The sequence below is a fragment of the Denticeps clupeoides genome, chromosome 19, assembly GCF_900700375.1.
Source record: "Denticeps clupeoides chromosome 19, fDenClu1.1, whole genome shotgun sequence".
In the NCBI taxonomy this organism is placed as follows: domain Eukaryota; kingdom Metazoa; phylum Chordata; class Actinopteri; order Clupeiformes; family Denticipitidae; genus Denticeps; species Denticeps clupeoides.
The window spans coordinates 6,128,737-6,149,939 of NC_041725.1; the positions used below are offsets into that span (position 1 = coordinate 6,128,737).

Here is a 21,203-nt window from a genome sequence, read left to right on the forward strand (position 1 = left end):
AATACAGCCCATGTTTTTTTCCCTTGCGTCTACTGTTTCATATTTCCATCAAAGTTACATAAAGTTCTGATTATTTTTCTGGGTTATATGGTGAAGATGGAGTTTTGCAAGAAGGAAAACATTTAGTTGTGTGTTGGGTGTGGATAGAATGAATCTGGTTCTGTTCAATAAATACCCAGTTGTGCAACATTCTTCATTCTTCCGGGACATTGCATGTTCCATTTGAACAATTAAAGAATTTAAGGTTTTATTTTTTTTATTAAGCAATTGCTAGAGAGATGAAATGTCCTTTATAAATGTAGTGCATGGATTAGTCATACATTGCAAAACAAGGACTCAGTGTAAGGGAAATGCAAAGGTGGATGTTATTGGTGCAAACCGTGATACCCTCATGGGTGTATTCTTACTCGTAAACCTGAGAGACGCAAAGGGTCAGAAATCAGGCAAAGAGTCAGTGGTCCAGTCCAACACAGCCCAATCCACTCAAGTGCACATTATACAGGCAAAGTATAAATTGTGTTGTAAGAGCTAGGAAAAAAAACCCAGCTTAGGGTAAACACCAAAAAAGGAGACAGGCGAAGACAATGAATAACAGGGCCAATCCATACACAAGAAGTCAAAGAGCATACACGGTGCTGCACAAAGCATGATCAATAATAATAAAACTCCCAATGGGGCATGGCATGTGGGTGCTGGAATCCTCAGTGCTGCTGTTTATCATTTGAGCAGTGGAAACTGAAGTGCTTTTGCCCGTGAGGTCACGCTAGGCATGGGTTCTGTGCAGCTGACCGCATGCTTGTGGACTCCGGTGCTTGTAGAAACCTGTAGGGCTGGAGGCGTTATGGTGGAAGCATTGCGTAACAGTGACAGAACAGGACCATTAGGTGCTTTTGTAGGAAACACCAAGGGAGCATGAATGGACAACTGACAAGAGAGGACAGGGATATTTGTTTGTGAGCCCATATTTTATCCCTTGCATCCACCAGACCCTCAACCAGCTGTATTATAGTTACATCATATACTTATATTTAGTTATTCTATGTTATAGAGTGAGTGTGACATCCCGTGGCGAGGTATGTGTATGTTCTGTTTGTCTCTCTCTCACTCTCTGTCTTTCTCTCTCTCTCTGTAATGTTGCAGGGCGGCTCCTCATCAGCCCATGATTAGACTCCTCCCTCTTCCTGTCATGATTGGTGGGCTGTAATAGGGAAGAGGGCTCAAAATGGTGTCTGCTTTTGTGTGTGTTTTGTTTATTTATATGTCTTTATTTGTAATAAACAGTTAGCCATAAGTGCAATCGCGGTGGTTTGAAGTTTTCTCCATTTTATCATTTACTATGTCCCTGGCCCTAGTCCAGGGATGTAACAGATTTTGGGGGCTCGTCCGGGATTTCCTATCGCGTAGGTAGAATATATGGTAGGCTGTGGACCTTGGCGGCTGTTCTCATCTGGGTGAGTTGGAGTTTTGTCTATTTATGTGGGTTTTCTTGTGAACTCTGGTTAGGTAGAGCTGTCCAGCTTGATTCTGCCTTAAGAGGGTCCTGCAAACGGACATTGTTTGTTATGTTGGTTTATTTTTGGGGAAAAATCCGGGGGAAGGTATGGGTTCAGAGACTGAAAATGTTACGAGCTTGCGTTTAAAGGTGCCTAAAACCAGTAACTTCCCTGAAGACTAGCTAGATCTCAGGTAGCTGACTGGTTAGGTAGGTTGGGATTTGGAGTTCCTAGAATCCCACAGGAGCAGACTGACTTGGGTAAACAACCCAGTGTGCCATTGTTGTTGGGTCTGTGTAGTGGTTGTCATTGTTTTAGCAGGTTCACCTAGTATTTCACTCTATATTTTGCATGTGGGGGTAGAATTACTGGTCACCATGGCTACAGGTTTTGAGGGTTTTGTTGAGTTCCCTTCTGACTAGTTGTTAGCATAGTTAACAAAGGAGCAGATCGAAAGTTGAAGGACTTATTAGTAAAAGCATAAAAAATCGGGTTGTTGGAAAAGGGGGTCCCGTGTGCTAAATCCTGTAGTCCACTCTCTGCTGAGAGTATTGCTAGTGAACTTCGGTTAAAGGAAATGTCACTGCAAGAGAAGCAGATGCAGCTTGAAGCTGCAAAACTGTGGGCTGACAGAGAAGCTCGTGGGCTGTGTGAGAAAGAACTGGAGCATCAGTTACAACTTAAACAATTGGAGCACAATTTCCAGTTGAAGAAGTGGGAAGCTGAAGAATGTGATCGCAAACGCCAGTTTGAACTTGAATGTCAACAATAAAACTTGGAATTAAAACGTCTCGAACTTGAATTGGCTTTGCTGTTGCCACTCATCTGAACGACCAGAAAGTGTCAACACTGGCGCAGGCAGCAGTCTGTGCAGATGAAGTCATGCTTACTCATAAAGTTGTGTTTTCTTCAGTCTTACGAATACCAGATCAGGATGGGAGTTTCCAACGGGATCAAAACGTATTTCGATCTTTGCCTGTTTCATTTAGTGATGGTCACACATGTTTTTATTGTCACGAGACCGGCCATCTCATCGCTAAATGCCCAAATCTTAAAAAAGAACGATTCACCTCTTAAATCCTCACCAAAATCCTCACGGGGCAGTGGTGGCCTAGCGGTTAAGGTTGCTGGTTCGAATCCCAATCTGCCAAGGTGCCACTGAGGTGCCACTGAGCAAAGCACCGTCCCCACACACTGCTCCCTGGGCACCTGTCATGGCTGCCCACTGCTCAGTCAGGGTGATGGGTTAAATGCGTGCTGTTACTGTCCAGTGTGATGAGACAATGTCGCTGCCTGTAAGTAAAACGCTTATGTCCCAGGAGCAGCAGTGTCATTCATCTGTAGTTGAGAAGGCCAAAATAACTGCAAAATCAGTGGCCTTTTTCTGGGATAAAGGGATCTTGATGAGGAAGTTGACTCCTCCAACTGCTGATGATGTACAGTAGGTTGGAATTCAGTGTATCAAGTGGTGGTTCCTCTTACGTTTCGGTCACAGGTACTGTGTTTAGGCTAAAAATATAATGAGGGCCTTAGTGAAGTTTTTGGACTTCCAAAATTGGTCCAAATGGACCAAGGTTCGAATTTCCTGTCTCGCCTCTTTAAGGAGGTTTCAGAACAGTAAAAAAAAATAAACATATGGTATCTAAGTGCTTACGATCTTCAGTCGCAAGGAGGATTAGAGCATTTTTACCAAACTCTGAAGTCCATAATCCGTACTTATTGTTTAGCTTTGGCTAAAGAATGGGATGAGGGTCTCCCACTATTGTTATTTGCCATTCGTGAAACTGTTCAGGAGTCCTTGGTATTCAGTTCTGCTGACCTTGTATTCGGTCACACCATGTGTGAACGTCTCAAGCCTGGGAAGCTGAACCATTTACAGAGACTAATGTGCTGGATTGTCAGTTACTTTTGTGAACGGCTTCATAATGCTTGTGCTACCACTCGAGCTTCCTTACAACACGCACAAGGGTCTATGAAAGCCCAATATGATCAGAAAGCACTCTCTCTGTTTTTTCAGCCGAGTGATAGAGTTCTGGTTTTATTACTAACCCTAATTGGGTCTGCTCTCCAAGCCAAATTTTCGGGTCTGTCAGGATCCAGTCCGAAATGGGGTTACTCCGGTCTGGATCAGGATGGTGGAGTCCCAGTTAAGTGAAACTGATTACGTTATTCGCACTCCTGACTGAAAACGTAAAATGCATGTGTGTCATGTCAGCATGCTCAAGAAATATGTTATGAGAGATAGTGATGCAACACAGGACAATGTAGATCCACCGAGAAAAGGAGCTGCTGTGTTATCTGTGGCTTCTATGCCCCTGCTGGATAAATATTCTCCCGAGGAGGATGGGTTACATCTGGGAAATGTTCCTGTGTCTTCGCCCCGATTACAAAACCGTGTGATCTTGCAAGACTTAGACGCACATCTGTCACATTTGCCTCTTAACAAATGGGAGCAGGTTATGAGGTTAATTCAGACATATAAGGCATTGTTTGGTGATGTTCCGTCATGTACAACATTATTGAAGCATGACATTTATGTTGGTGAACATGCCCCAATCAGACAGCACCCATACAGACTAAATCCCACTGAGCGTACGGTAATGCAGTCTGATGTAGATTATTTGTTGGAACATGGGTTCTATGTGCCAAGCTGTAGTCCATGGAGTAGTCCCTGTCTGCTAGTAGCTAAACCTGAAACAGTTCGTTTCTGCACTGATTACAGAAAAGTAAATGCAGTAACTAGACCAGATTCATTTCCATTGCCCCAAATGGAAGATTGTGTTGATAGGGTTGGTTCGGCTCGTATTGTCAGTAAATTAGACTTGCTTCGCTGTTACTGGCAAATTCTGTTGATTGGACTCCTCCCCCTTCCTGTCATGAATGGTGGGCTGTAATAGGGAAGAGGGCTCAAAATGGCGTCTGCTTTGGGACCAGAGAAGAAGGTGTTTTTCCCATTTGCTATGTCCCTGACCCTAGACCAGGTAAGAGTGAGATTGAGTTGTGCAATAAGGAAACCTTTTGATTGTTGGTTGGGTGTGGACAGAATGGCCATGGTTCTGGTTATTCAAGGAGGGAAGGACAGTTGTTTGACAGGAGATGTCTAGACCATGTGGACAAGCTTGATGAGCAGTGATATGGTCGTGATTGCTCTAATCCTTGATTGATTTGCTTAGCCTCCCCATTGGTTTTTGAAAGGAACCCGGACTGACCCCATTTGCTGCCAAAGGTCCATTACAGATGTATGTAATGGACATGCACCACCCTCTGGACAACATGGACAACAGTTTAAGTTGCCATGTATCTCCAATATCATGATGCTGAGTCCAGAACCCTGCTTCTGCTGGTGCAGAGTCATATCAGTCTTGTCCTCAAGACAAGCCAAAGAGCAAGGTAGGTCATAGAGAAAAACAATAATACGAACTCCAGTAACCGGGCAGGTAGGGCCTGGTGGAAAAAATGCTTAATATTTTGTCTCTCAGTTACATGATCTGGAAACTGGTTTTAACCGGATCTGACATATTTTGACCCCCCCTGGGCTGACCTTCTGAATTAGAATACCCTGTATGATGCACTATTTGTTATGATGAGAAAAAGTTGCATCATCTTGAGTCTTTGAGCAGGGTTTACTTTGACCTAGAGCTAATCTAATTTTTTTTATGTGAAAGGTCATGTAGACAGAGTTTTCAAACGGCAGCGCAAGGTGATGCATAAACCCTTGTTTGAGGAAGGGTCTTACAAATGTGTAGGTATTATTTGTTTTCCATAATGAATAATATTTCAGTATTTTGTCAAATGCATGAACTACGGGCTGAGCATAGTGAGAATATGGGCATCAAAGTTCTTCAGCTTCCCTGATGTTGAAGGAAAGAATTCATCCCCTGGCTTAGTAAGGGGATAGTGTTCACATGGAGACTGTGACATGACTTGACTCATCCTGTAAATTTTGGCCCTGTTCAGGAATGTAATTAGTCACCATTGATGTGTATTATCATGGAGAGATAACCAAAAAGACAATATGATACTATCACGTGTTTAGGGCAGTGACTGGGCCACTTAAATTCATGGTTCCAGTTTATTTTCATGGCTTCAAGGATGTTCAAAATCTCCACTAACCATGAACATCTTCCCCAAAATGCAATAAAGCGTCACAGCTTGAGGAAATATTCAGGACAGAAACATCTATATTACTTATAATGTGAGTATGACAAAGACTATTGCACCGTTGGTGACTGGCTTCAACTCAAACAGATAAAAGGCCAGTTTTCTGTGGCTTGGCAGAAGTTTAGTTCAAGTGATTGTTTTGGCAGCAACAAGAAAGTCGGTAAGCTCATTCGATTATAAAACATCTGTCTTTCTGTCCACTGGGCCAGGTGGCATTACTTTTTCATACTGATCATACTGATCTTAGAGCCAGCCTGTTCAACCAGTGTGTGCTTATTATTCCTGGAATTGCTCTCAGTACCTGAGATCCAGCTTTTTCGCACATGGGGGATTTCAGACATTTGGAGACTACACATATTCTGCTTCTAGCAATATTCTACTCCAAAAACTTTCAGCAGGGGACTTGCACAGATAGGTAGTTATGTGTATTGTGGGGTATAATGTATGATGCGTGAAGCGTGTATTACACATTTATCATCCACAGAATTATATTACTTGGCAAATATTGTGCCACAAAAATATCTCTGACCAGTCAAGAAATAGACTCATTTAGACCTCTAAAAGGTGACCTACAAGAATACGAGGTGTTTGATTTTCAGTCATGCAGTGAGGTAGGACCATAAGTGGATCAGACCTGAAATGAGATCTGCAGAATTTGGGGCAGTGGTGACCTAGCGGGTAAGGAATTTGCTGGTTTAAATCCTGAACTGAGGTGTCAATGAGTAAAGCACCATCTCCACACACTTGGCTACCAAGGATGATGGTTAAATGCCGAGGACACATTTCGTTGTGTCGCTGTGCTTGCTGTACTTCACAATGACAATCACTTTACTTTCAGTTTTATTTGGAGGCCAAGTCAACATCTTGGAAATTACTTCATGATGGACAGTTCTTTAGGTTTTTTATGGGTTGATAGAAAACAGCATATAATGTTTCACAGGAGAAGACAGATTATATACACTGGTTCTTAGCGTAATCCATCCTAATACCATTTTTCCAGGTAAATAACACACACACAGTGAGAGAGAGAGAGAGCTGCTAACATGATCTGAAATATATAAATGAATCGTCTTGTTCACGTCACCTAACAGTGGTGTTAATGTTGTGGCTGACAAGTGCTATCTTGAATAGAGACATAGAATTTCAAATACACCCATCATGACATAATAATATCAAAATAGCTTTAGCTATTTCTGTTGCTCTGTTTATAGGGTAAATTAACAACCTATCCATTATCAATAATGTCAGGGCTTTAACATTGTGGAGCCATTAATAAATATTGAAATGAACTGTGCTCGTATTGCACAAATGTGCAAATATTCACTGCAGTTCAGTTCTAAATATTTAGCTGTGACAGTCACAGTGGGACCACGCATGTCAGAGCATTGCACCCACTAACAGGTCCATTAATTACAAACTTTTGCACCCATTTTTATAATAGTTTACACATACATACTGTGTGCACAAGATTTATGAATAAAATTTGGACATGGAACCCTGTTTCACACTAGAATCTATGGGTATTTAGAGAAAAAAACCTCTAGATATTAGAAAGGGATTTTTGTATGCCAGGGTCCTTTTTTGCAAAAAGTATGTTTAATGAGGTTAGTTGTCACCCATTTCTATTTTAAATAGTTCTTGTGAACAAGATGTATTCTTCTTTATTTGAATAATTGAGAAATATGAGGAATAAAATTTGAGGAATGAGGAATTATGAGGGATAAAATCACAACCTTTTTTGTGACTTTATCCCCTTTAACTCTGAGAATATTCCACAGGCGATAACTCCATTGCACGGGTCCACGTCACGATTGGGTGCAGCTGGAGACGCACCTGGCACCAATCTGCATGACAGCAGGGCTTCTGAGCAGCCATTTGGGGCTGCAACATTTTATGTGCACCGTGCAATGTATGAGTAGTGTTGTTTTCAGTTCTGGCAATCGCCACACGCCTATGGGTTTGTTTATGTTCTCCCCTTTGTTTCCCCAGTTTTTGGTCATTGCGGCAGTTTGGTTTTTGTGTTTAAATTACTGTGTGCAAGATGTGCCGTCTCTGCACTTCACTCCCCCGTCAGCTCTCGGACGTGACAGTCCATTAGATTAGCCAAGCGTTTACATTTTTTTAAATTTACATTTATTTTTAAGATCACATGGATTTGATATTAATATTTTAACATTTCACTTAAAAGAAATTATTTGCTCATTTAAGAATAATGTGTTTAATTTGGATTCAATGCCAAACAATAAATATTTTTACTTAATAATCAATCATAAATTCATATGTATGGTTTGAAATATTACAAGTTAGGACAACCTGAAATCAAATTAATCATGTGGAACTAATGTGCATTATTCAATTAATTAAATCCAATGTGGGGTTTTCTCAGTGACGACGCTCTATATCCAGAGCGCCTTACAATCAGTAGTTACAGGGACAGTCCCTCTTGAGACTATCAGTGGGGTTTGAATCTGTGACTTTGTGGACTGGTTCATAGGTGAGTGTGTTACCCACTAGGCTAGTACAGCCCATTTAACATCCCTCTTCCTGTTCATTATGCCAAGTGTACATGAAGCTGTGTACACTCCCCCTCCCTCCCTCAACCTTTGAATACTCTCAATAATTATTTGTTTTTCCTGACTGAACTATTGGACTGTTTTTTTGTGGTTTCACTTTGAGATTGGATTACATCCTCCCCTGGATCCCTGGTTTGCACTTGTGTTTTGATTGCCCATTCGAGCCAACTGTTTGAGCTCTGTTGCCTACCCTTTATCCTAATTTATCAACCTGGCTGCCTCTTTGTTCCTTTCCTTTATCCTAATGAATTGTGATTCGTTTGCTCCACTGCATCTGTGTGTGGGTTCTCTCTGACACCACCCATCACACCTGTACCCGGCCTGTTTCCATTTGTTCCGCAATATTTGAATATATACACTGGAAGCATCCATAGCTACATTTATTCACCAGCAAAAACCTTTGAGTTCAGCAATTGTTTCATTCCTATTATCTTCATAGACAGTGCAAAAAACAACAGGTTTATAGTTCAAAACACTATATACAAATAAAAGAGCAATCCATACAAATCAGATGTATTTTCAATGTCATATGCTCTTCATTTCCTTGCATCCATTTTATTTGTTTTAGACCACTAACATTTAAATATAGTAAACTTGTATGATCAGGCTCTTTCACTAGCTGTTACAAGTCTTGGCCAATACAAAATAAAAAGGGTTTTCTTAAAAATTGCAAAAATAATAATAAAACATCTGTGAAATGACAGACTTAGCAGATGACAGATAGTTGCAGACACTGTATTTTACTGTCAGAAAGAGTTACATGAACATAATAAAGTGATTCTGATTCTGACAAAACCGTATCTAGCTTGACGACAGGAAATAAAACATAGCATCATAATTGGCTATCAAATAAGAATTTACATCCTTGTTTCTTTAACTGATTCCTGCAACTAGAAATAATAAGCAAAGCAAAAAAAAAAAAAACACAAAACAGGAATTAGATTAAACATGTAGCAAAAAGACATGAGATAGGATAATATTGAATCACTGAATCCAGGGTTTTAATATATTTAATAACAATAATAAAACTTTTAATTTAATTTTCCAAAGGTTCTGCACAATATACCACCAATTAAAACAACATAAAGTGGCTCAAAACTCCAGTTCAAGCATTGATCATGTTGTAAAGAACTCTGGTAGCTAGAAATGGCTGTTAATGAATGCGGTATAATAAAACATAAATAATATACAACATATATTATCAATATGAATAATATATAATATAACTGATATCTGCACACATGTAGAGAGAACTTCATCAGCCACAATTAGTCTTGGAATTCTGTCATTGTTAACCCAAGTCTGTCATTTTAAAATCTTAATTGATTTTAAGATGATAATCTGTTTTTAAAGCCATTGTATACATTGGCATTGACAAAAAAGCAATAAAACAGGCCAAATTTACTCTAGTTTATCAGCAGATGTGGGTTTGACTACATCATTATTGCAAACTTTAAAACGAGAGTTCTTTTCTGGGACTTAGTGAATATACAGGATAAAGCTTAAGAACAAAGCCTCTTTTGCCTTGACAAGTAACCTATACTTAGTAGAATCTTAATAAAAGTTGCTACGGATGCCAAAACAGACACTTCCATACATTCAGAACGTATCTTTTTATCCCTGGTCTGAGAAGTCCTGTTGATTGTTCATTCTTCTTTTGACAGTACCCGAATCAATTACATACAAAAAAGTTCATCATCTCTTCATTGGCACACATGCTACATGTTTATTTTAAGGATAATTTTCAGTATTGACTAAGTAAACAGTAGTTCGCATAGCGCCCACATTCCAGTGGGTACTCGAAATGAAATAGGTTAAAAAAAGGTCAGTAGAACAGTCCTGATGGGGCTTTACAGCTCAGTTCATCCTGTCAGTTCACGATTCTCCTTTTCAAGGACTGAAGTTTAGCAACCAGAAGCTCTCGAAACTGATCTGACATAAGGAAATAAAACACTGGATTAATGACACTGTGAGAGAACGCTATTGGTCGTGTCACAATGTACACGGACTCAATGTGCTCAACACTGCAGTCCGACTGTCCATTTAGCCGTGACGCAATGCGCACGTTTCTCATCACGTGGTAGGGCGTGTAGAGCAGAAGGAACATGAAGAAGGCTGCCCTCACAACAAATAAGGGCCGCTTGAATGACTGTGCCCTGTTCTTGAATGCTTCCTCCTGAGTCGTGAGTACAGAGGCGATCCGCCGGGATGAAATAAAAAGAGCCAGAAGAGGGACAAGGTATCCCAACAGTGTCAATCCCATGCTGTAGCCAAAAAAGCCCCAGGTCTTAGATAGACTTGCAAAGTCATTACACTTTGTCCCATTGTTCTCCAGGTTATTCTGGTCATTATAATAGATAATAGGGGCCATCTCAATATTGACAAGCAACCAGACTACAAGAGAGGCACAGATGGCTGCTTTACGTGTCAGAAACACGTGGTTTCGATGGGGGTGACAGAGGAGCAGGAAACGGTCCACACTGACGAGGGCCATGAATAGGATGCTGGAGTAAAGATTCACGTGGAGCATATAACGGTTGAACACACAGGCTGGAGGCGAAGTCTCGTCCATTTCGTTTGCATAGAGGTAGGACAAGCGTGGCAGGGTGCAGAGGAAGATGCTATCTGACACAGCCAGGTTGTAAAGGTAAACGTTGGTACTCCTCCATTCCAGCAAGCAGAGTGGATAGCCCAAAACCACCACCAGGTTGCCCAGGAAACCAAGGGTGAACTCCAGAGCATAGACAGGACTCAGGTAGTACTTCATAAGAAGCTGATCTGCATCTGTGCAGTTTAAAGGCTTACATGGAAAAAATGTAGAATTAACATTGTGCAACAACTGTATTATACAACAATGATTCTGTATATTTGTTTATTTTTTTATTTTTATGCAATTTTTTTAATTACTGTGGGGGGCTGGTGCCCTTCCCTGGGTGAGTCCCAGCTACTGCACACATTGACCATGGATGGGCTCTGATTTTGAGCAAGACAATTTAGTCACCTGTTCACCTAGTGCAATGTTATTTGACATTGAGAGGAACTGGAGAAGCTTCAGCATGAGGAGAGCATTACAACACCAATATATTTTTGTATAGCCCAAAATCACAAACAGAAGTTATGTTTTGGAGTTATGATCAACTAAATTATGATCAGGCATACACTCTTATATGCATGCCAAACATGACCTTAAAATGTCCATCATTTAAATGTTTCATATCGCTTATTAGGGAGTGATCTGTAAAGGAAGGGTTATAGTTTGAAAATCTTTTGTTACTGTTCTAACATATATTGGGAGTTCATTCCACCAGCTACGAGCAAAAAGTGAAAAGATGTTTAGATGAATGCTTTCATTTACATTCACGGCATTTATCAGACTCCCTTATACAGAGCAACTTACAATCAGTAGTTACAGTCTCCCTGGAGCAACTTAGGGTTAAGTGATTTGCTCAGGGACACAATGGTAGTAAGTGGGATTTGAACCTGGGTCTTCTTGTTAGAAGGCGAGTGTGTTACCCACTAGGCTACTACCACCACTTCCTAGTACCTCGAGAGGTGGTACCAGTCAAACAGGAGGATCGGAGAGATCAAGGTATAGATCAAGGAGGGACTAAATATCTGGTGCTGTTGTTGTGAATGAATAGCATATCTGTTTTGCTGGGGTTGAGTTTCAGATGATCAGCTGCCATCCAGGATGAGATGTTAAAAACACAATAAAGTCTGGAGGCTGGAGGCTGAAACTGTCTGCATCTAGCATTGCTCTCCTCCTATCAGTCAAGAGTTAAAAGTGTGACTATTTCGCAAGACTTCACCATGATAACAGTCCTCACCAGTGCACTGAGAGGTGTAATATGCCGAAATGTGTTTTTTTTATTATTATTGCTGCAAGACAATTACAGATAAGTGCTAATGACCTTAATCAACAGACAATATGAATAAAATAAGTCAAATTGTGCCTCCTAAAATGTATACATGTACATATTTGCAAATCTCTTAACAAGGATACAAAATGTTGGATCATTGCTATATTAATGCACAACAAACAGGCAAAGCCCACTTTTAACACCATTAAAAAAAGTTTTAAACAGTTTCTTCACACAATCAGTTGGTGTAAATAAAAAAAAAAAAAAATTGTAGACACGGCCTTGCTATGTACCAGATTATAACAATGTGAATAATGAAATTACTGCACAATTGTGCTGGAATGGAGTCGGCTGTGTATTATCAGGTTTTAATACACACAATTAAGCAGTCACCAAACCATGGTGTGAAAGAAAACAGTTTTTTATCTGACAGAGAATTGCAGAGCAGTCTGCCGGTTGTGAAATGCAAAAGCTTAACATTAATACCAACAACAGGCAGTGTGAATGATATAAATTATTTTGTTATAGTAGCTCCTGGAATATATCAGATAGCAGGTCCACAGTTCAATCGTAGATTTCATTCTTTAGAAAGAGGTTTTTCATCCGGACCCCATAATAGGGAAACATTGTGGATGATGGATGGATGAGTGACAATGAGTTAAAGTTTTCATTTTTGAGAGATTGTTTAATTGCTTTCTTCAAAGTCAAAAGTTTACATACACTAAGGTTACTATGTCTTTAAACTATTTGGAAAAGCCCAGATAAAGATGTCATGACTTTGGAAGCGTCTGATAGGTTAACTGACACCACCTGAGTTGATTTTTGTAGGCACACATGTGGATGTATTTAAAGTCACACCTCAACACACTGCTTCCTTTTGTGACACCATGGGAAAGTCTAAAGAAATCAGCCAAGACATCAGGAAGAGAATTGTGGACCTCCACAAGACTGGTTCATCTTTGGGAGCAATTTCTAGATGCCTGAAGGTGCCATGTTCATCTGTTCAAACAATTTTTGGCAGGTATATACAACATGGGAATGTTCACCCATCATACTGCTCAGGACGTGGATGGCTCATGAGTGCAAGAGATGAATGTGTTCGGATGCGGAATGTGCATATCAATCCCAGAACAAAAGCAAAAGACCTCTTGAAGATGCAGGCTGAAGCTGGTAAGAGTGAATCACAGCGAAACAAGTCCTGTATCGACATGCGCTGAAAGGCGAGGAAAAAAACATTACTCCAAAAGTGACGTAAAAAAGCAAATACACACAGGGACAAAGACCCTAATCGAGACATGTCCTGTGGTTTGACGAAACAAAAATTGAACTGTTTGGCCATAATGACCATCGTCATATTTGGAGGATAAAAGGGGAAGCCTTCAAGCCTGAGAACACCATCCCAACAGGGAGGGACTGGTGCACTTCACAAAAAAAGATGGCATCATGAAGAAAGAACAATATGTTTAAATATTAAAGCAGCATCTCAAGACATCAGCCAGGAAGTAAAAGCTATGGCGCAAATGGGTCTTCCAAATGGACAATGACCCTAAGCATACTACAAAATTGGTTACAAAGTGGCTTAAGGACAACAAAGTCAATGTTTTGGAGTGGCCATCACAAATCCCTGATCTCAATCCCATAGAAAAGTTGTGGTCAGAGCTGAAAAGACATGGTAGAGCAAGGCGGCCTACAAACCTGACTGAATTGCACCAGTTCTGTCAGGAGGAATGGGCCAGAATTCCATTAAACTGTTGTGAGAAGCTTGTGGAAGGATACCCAAAGCGTTTGCGTCAAGTCATTCAGTTTAAAGGCAATTCTACCAAATACTTATGTATGTAAATGTATGTAAACTGTAACTGAATGTAAAATGTATGTAGAAGAAAGTAATAATAATAAAAAAAAATTCTCTCACACATTACTTTGAATCCGAACGGGCTTTTTTATCCAGTGTATGTATTTGGATCCAGCTGTATCTTTCATCCAAAGCTCATTGATGCATATGGGGAATGTCTGTCTAATATTACAGAAGAGCTGTAGCAGATTCAAGATTCAAGATCGGTTTATTGTTAGTACAACAGTATACACAGTACACCGTGTATTGAAATATTGTAAATGTAAAGTAGATATTGCTGAGAACCCTAATGTTGATCACGATACAGAATTTGATTCATTGCTGAAAAATCCTGTTGAAATGTCCCACAATGGGAGTGTCAGAACTGGTCTAATGACACATGTTTTTGAGGAAATGTAGAAAATTCTAAGAACGTTTTTCAGTAAAGCTGTCACAATTCACAATTCTTTTAATAGTGAAATGTCTGTCTGATATTACAGAAGAGCTGTAGCAGATTCAAGATTGGTTTATTGTCAGTGCAACAGTATACACAGTATACCATGTATTGAAATATTGTAAATATAATGTAGATATTGCTAATGTAGATAGAGCCCTGATGCTGATCATGATACGCAATTTGATACATTGCTGAGGAATCCTGTTGAAATGTCCCACAATGGGAGTGTCAGAACTGGGCTAATGACACATGTTTTTGAGGTCATGTAACTCTAAATGTAGAAAATAGAGATTCAAATAACTTTTTTCAGTGAAGCTGTCACAATTAGCAATTCTTTTAACAAATTCCACCTTATAATGATTAACAATCAATGTACTAGTAAATAAAATAGTATAAAATAGTATAAAAATAGTATAAAAAAATTTACACAACCCATTCACTAGAATATGAAACAAAATACAGAGTGATGGAACATTGAAAGGTAGAGAAATCTGAACGCAGGGAAAACCTAAATAAAAACAAATACACCATATGCAAAGTTTAAAGTTAATAAAATTAAGGTAACTGAATTGAAAATTGAATTGAATTGAAAACCGAAATTGAATCAAATCCTACAGAATCAAACTCCAGTTATTAATGAATCTCAACATAAATTACACAAAAACAGGACAAAATCAGCTTTAAGGCACTTATTTCCATTTTATGGACATTTATCCTTACCATTGTGTTTTTTCAGGGTGCCACACCGTGAAGCTGATGTTGACTGTAGACGCAAGGCTACAGAGTGATGCTGGTAGTTTAGAGAAGGAAGTTTTGAAACACACTGCTGGGCGGTTGCTACCGGTATAAGAAAAGATATGCTTATCTAAAATCAACAATAAAATTTCCCTTGCAAAACATGAATCTAACCCGCACTGACAAGTCAGACCTTAATTGTTTGTGTCGTACAAACCTCCCTCCCTCTGTTATTCCCAAATGGAGAGTGTCTGTTGTAGAAGGGGACCTATGTATTCACTAAAAACCCATTTATTTGACATCATGTCCTAAGAATGGACAGTGGCTTAAACAGAGACCAACTGGAGGAAAAGCCTAACAGAAATATAACATGAAGTAAGGGGAAAATATGTTTGATATGTATAGTAATAAAGAAATATAATTCTAAAAGTAGAATTGCCATTTTACAACTATAGTCCTATGCAATGGTTGATCCAGCTTCTCTGTGACCCTGGCCTGGGTCACAGGCTTAGAAAATGAAATGAGGGGTGGATGGACGGATTTAATATTAGTTGGCTTACACATATAATGTTACTAAACAATACTAGTGCAAACAGAAATATGTAATAACCACACAGAAGGAAATTGACTTAATATTAATCAGTTAACATCAATGCGCCCATCAATGTGCACCTTGTTAAAAAAAAAGTTTAAAAAGTTTAAAATGCCAAAGTTTAAAAACAATGTTATCAAATAGTCCAATAAAAATCTGTATAGATATCTGTCCATCTCAAGTGTTGTGGACGTGAACATTTATAAAATGTGCCGCCTGAATATTGACCAGTATTAGTGTTACATTCTGGTGCCTATATTCCACCAGGTGGCACCGTTTCCTTTTTTTGCCTTCTTGTTACCCCTTTTTATTCTGGATTTAGAATCGATTATTTAAAACCCCTGCTTCTTCTCACTCATTTGTTGCTCATTTCTGTTACATGTCCTTACATTCAATCTCTCTTCTGACTTGCATGAGTATTGTTTTTAGTGCCCTACTTGCCCATTTTCTGTTTTGTGCACTTTCTTATTAAATATTACATCATATTCTTGTGCCTTGTGCTTATTTTCAGTTGTGGCAATCAGCAATGTCATATAAAATGGCAACAGGCCAACAATGCACACAACACCTGGTTTTAAAACACATTTAATACAAACAAATGTTCAATGTGACCACCAAGTCTTTAATGATGACATCTGATCAGTTAATGGGCCCTATTTATGAACTGAAAGAACAGTACAATGCCTGCAATTCATTGTACTATTCTGGGCAGTCTTAAATGAGAAATGTACGTTTACTGTCTCACAGTGTATGTGCTGCCATGACCTGTGGGCTTCCTACTACATACCAAAGAAAGACCTCAAAATCCACTTCAAAAACAGATAATTTGTTGTGGAAAATACTAACTTGGTAAAGATGAGAAAGGTCCTAATCTGAATAACTCAGAAGTGTGTTTTAGACATAATAACCTGAACATCTCCTATTAAGGACAGGGGCATATGATCTGTGGCAGACTGCTGTCATGATGGTGTGTTTACCTGGAAAAAAATGGACCAATTGTGGGGAAACAGTGACCTGAATGCAATATGCATGTAATGTAAATTAGGGGGTGAAATGAAATAGCATAAAAACCAGTCAGTTACCTCTTAATTCTTTACTTTAAATTAACACTTGTGATAAAACATATATAGGACAACAAAAATGTTCCACAGCCTGGTCCAATACAGCAGCATTCCTTCTACTACCAAATGCACCTGCCTCATTGGCATCAGATGCATAAAAATGTATTACCCAAATAGTTACATATACAGAATTTATCAAACACCCTTATTATTATTTTTTATTTCTGAATAAAAATGAATAACATCTCCCCTGTTCTGTTCATCATTGTCCAAGCTACACATGCATACACAAGTTGCCATATTATATGATACTACCATTTTGTAAAACATTTCACGCAGAACACACTCGAACAATATTTTATATATTTTAAAATTTATGAAGAGCAATTTGTCAAGTCAGTTTATTTATAGAGCACATTTAAAAACAGCAGTTGACCAAAGTGCTTTACAACAAGTATTTAAAAATGATTAAGAGCATAAGATTTAAACAGATTTTTTAAAATTACTATTATTGACAATAACAGGCACACAAATATATACAGTCAGAGTTAAAAGCCAATGTATACAAACTTAAAAATATTCAGAGATGATGCAGATCTGATGTGCAGAGGTAGTTTATTCGATTGTCTGGGAGCTGCAACTGCAAATGACCGATCACCTGCATGTTCGAGCCTGGATCTAGGAACACTGAGGAGTAGTGTGTGTGTGTGTGTGTGTGTGTGTGTATTTTATTTTAGCCTGAGAACAGAGCCTGGGGAAGAGAACAAAGCAAACCCAAACCAACCAATATGTGCCCATCACACTGCATGTAACAGTGGTGCAACTTTGTGGTCTTCTGGTTTATAGGCAAGTGTCTTATCCACCGGACTACTGATTAATGCCATAAATGTTTGTAGATGGATGAAAGTGACAGTTAATGATCCCTCTTTTTAAATGCCAACTTCTAGTTCCTTAGGAAATTTTAGTCAAACAAATGCAACTGCAAGGCAATGAGCACACCCTAGTGGTAAAATATAGAAAGACTTGTGGTCTTTCTTGTGGTCTGATGTCACGCACAAAGACTAATTTAGCATTTTAGCAAACGTTTTTGTACAACCCAAGCACCCTCTGTAAAAAAAAAGGTTCCAGCAGAGCAAGATGAGCACATGTGACCATATCATATTTACTACCTGTCCCTTTCAATATCTCTCTCTCCTCCTCCACCCAACTCACAGTGATCCTTATCACTGAAACTCTCGCAGCAGGCAGTATACGATCGAAGCAGGTGGGATGCGGTGGGATTTAAGGTGTCTGAAGGGCATCACTGCTGTATACATCTGTTACAATAGGTATCAGTATACTTATTGTGTGCCATTGTCAATATATATCATATATATAATGTTTATATATATCATGATAAACATTACTGTTCAGGCAGAGGCATATTTAACTGAATGTGCAGCTCTTAAGGATTCTTCAAAATTCTTCAACGTTCTTGGGTAACATATGCATGGATCCTTAAAAACAGATGCTCTAGAACAATTTCATCCAACCACACACACACACACACACACACACACACCCACAGAGCTACAGTTTCCATTCTGATAATAACCAGTAGTGGAAAGGCACACGTACAGAAGAGTGTGATGTTATTGAATAATACACCGGATGAAGTCCCATTACAGGCTGTAAATGAATATGCAGTTGGGGTTCATAGGACCGGGACATGGCAACTGGGTGGAATAATACAGCAGCACTGCAACACTGTCAGTTGTATTGAGTTGTAATGAGCCTGTGGTGTTCATTTTTGTGAGATCTATTCCCGGGCTGCCTGTCTGTCCCATACTTTCTCCACCCATTCTATTACCCTATGCTTAATCAATCAATAAATCAGTGTTGTCATTGACAAAAGATGAATTATTTTGTCAAAACAGTCGTTGGGCTGTTCTAAAAATATCTTTGTGAGCTCTACTGGTTCATAAAATATTCACAATTCCAATCATTAGTAAAGTCTGACATTTTGCAGTTGTTGGTGCTGTTGCCCTGCTAGGACTGTGTGCATGCGTGTGTATCTGTGTACTCTCAGGACTGAAGTTGTTCCTGCTCTGGGCCTCCGGTTTTACTGATTTGGTAAAGCAGGTTAGAATGATGAAAGGCGACTCTTAACACTGATATTGTGTCTCACACTCCTGGTCATGAATACACACACACACACACACACACACATAAATGCTGTTGTTTTTCTGTCCAGGGTGCTCGGGTAGTGGCTGGAAGTCAGAGGTTCAAGGCTACTCTATTGTCACCAGCAGCTGTGTACACATGCATGGTGAGATAAAAACAGCAGTTCTCCACGTAACCCGGCACAACACGTAACGGCATGCAGTGAAGTAGAATGTGCAGAGGTTTGTGCAGAGGGGAAAATACACACATAGACAATACAAACACTGTAACATCTTACCATCCATTACAGCATTCAAGTAAATGTTCTGGAGTTATTCAAAACCAGGACATGCAGTAGCGTGTCGCAGCAGAAGACGAGGTGAGGGCTTTTCCACATTGTGGAAGCTGCTGTCCCCGTTTTTCCTATGGAACTGGAGGTGATTGACTAATTGATACTAAAGGCTACGTCATGCCATGTAATAGATCGTATAAAACACACACTCCACTCATCCAGATGAGCCCTAAACAGAATGGAAAAAAACACAACACACTCACACTTCAGTTTTTAATGAAGTTTGCATTCATGTAAATGTATGTACTGCATGCAATGTATTGAACACTCAAAGGGGGTAAGTGCGGAGTGCAGAGTATAGGGGTTTTAAAACATTTGGGGAGCTCAGTGAACAGGAATTGTGTGTGTGTGTGTGTGTGTGTGTGTGTGTGTGTTTTGGGTCAGTGCTGTCATCTGTGCTGTGGCCTTGTTTGGATCTCATCTGTCCTAGTTCTACTCCTGACACACTTAGCGCCACCTCACCCCTCCCTGAACCACACAAACTCCCCAGAAAAGAGGCTAATCTCTCTGTTCACATGGGATATGTGGTTTCACACGTGTGTAGCAGCATGCTTGCTGATGTGTGTATGAGGACCTAATGTAGTGTCTGTCTCCCTTGAGTCATCAAAACACTTACTGACCATTCAAGGTCTGGACTTCTGTGGAATCTGGCATAAAAACGCCTAGCAACAGATTCTCATATCAACTCAAACTTGTTTTTTTTTCTCTCTTCTTTTCTCCACGCGATCCCACATATTCCCACAGACACTTGACTGGAATATTGATCTGGAGAACACGGAGGAGAGTCAACACTTCATATTCCTCGGACCATTCCCATGACATGTGCGAATCACCCTGCTGAAATAAGAACAGAAATCTGTTACCATGAAGGGGAGGTAGGTAGGTGGTGCCGCATGCCAAAGTAACATCCGCAACAACGGTTTCGTGCAGAACATTGCCCAGAGCATCGCACTGCCTCAACTTGATGGCCTTCATCCTATAACGCGCCCTGCTGCCGTCTGTTCTGCAGATAAACCAGGCGCACCAGAATGGCAGCATGGTCGGAAAAAACAAAAAAACAAAAAAATGATTTCCCATACAAGATCGCTCTCTTTCTTTGCTCCATGGTCCAGTTCACATACTCATGCGTCCAGTGTAGGTGCTTTCATTGTTGCCCATCCATGCAGGCCTATACAGAGGTCCAGGACTGTGCATTTATGTTTTTCACTCTGTGTTTAGTACCTGCCTTTGTGTGTGAAGGCAGTGTAGTGATGCACATCAGGTAGTGTGTGTATTCTGGTTGTAAAGGGTGTGTGTGTAGAGTCTGTGGTTAAGTAGGACAGTGTGCCGGGCTAAGGGACCGGAATTTTCTCAGCCTCCTCTCTGCAGCTTGAGACACCAGTCCTGATTCGACTCTACCTCACCCTTCCAGGCAGTAGCTACCGTCCAAGCTTTATTTTAATATTATTATTTTCACAGGGGAGGACTGCCAGTGACCTTCGGTGTTAAGTGATTCAGTTCGAACGAGCATTAGAGTCTGAGTCACAGTTGCTGTGAAGCAAGGGCATTAGAGAAAAAAAAATGAGAGAGAAAATCAAAAAGCAAAGACAAGTGTCTAGGAAACGGTGGGAAAATGCTAGGGAGCTGGAGGACAGGCTGGCTCTGGTTACGCATGCGGGGAGGGGGATGCATAGACCTCCTGACTATGGTGAGGTCCCCTGAGGATAGAGGCAGTGTAAGAGAAAAAACGGGCAGCTGGGTGGGGTGGGTGTCATGTCCTACAGTCCCATGCATACTGAGAGCAGGTGGGACGGTTTGGTATGCAGCACGAGTGCCTCTGCAGTCACGGGAGGGTGTGTCTTTCCATCTCTTTCTCTTTCACACACTCATGCACAGATACTGGCAATACTGTTTTTACCCTGTGAGCGCATGCACCTCCTTTCACACACCGCAGCAGTATGCATATC

At 40.1% G+C, this 21,203-nt stretch overlaps 1 protein-coding gene across 1 annotated transcript; it reads right to left on the reverse strand.

Moving 5' to 3' along the window:
• Positions 1 to 9,185: 9,185 nt before the first annotated feature.
• Positions 9,186 to 15,164, reverse strand: LOC114769468 (succinate receptor 1-like). The gene is made up of 2 exons (XM_028962500.1): positions 15,096 to 15,164; positions 9,186 to 11,027 (listed from the first exon to the last, which is right to left on the reverse strand). The coding sequence occupies exons 1-2, from the start codon at positions 15,096 to 15,098 to the stop codon at positions 10,098 to 10,100; spliced, it is 933 nt and encodes a 310-aa protein (XP_028818333.1). The 5' UTR covers positions 15,099 to 15,164; the 3' UTR covers positions 9,186 to 10,097.
• Positions 15,165 to 21,203: the final 6,039 nt, after the last annotated feature.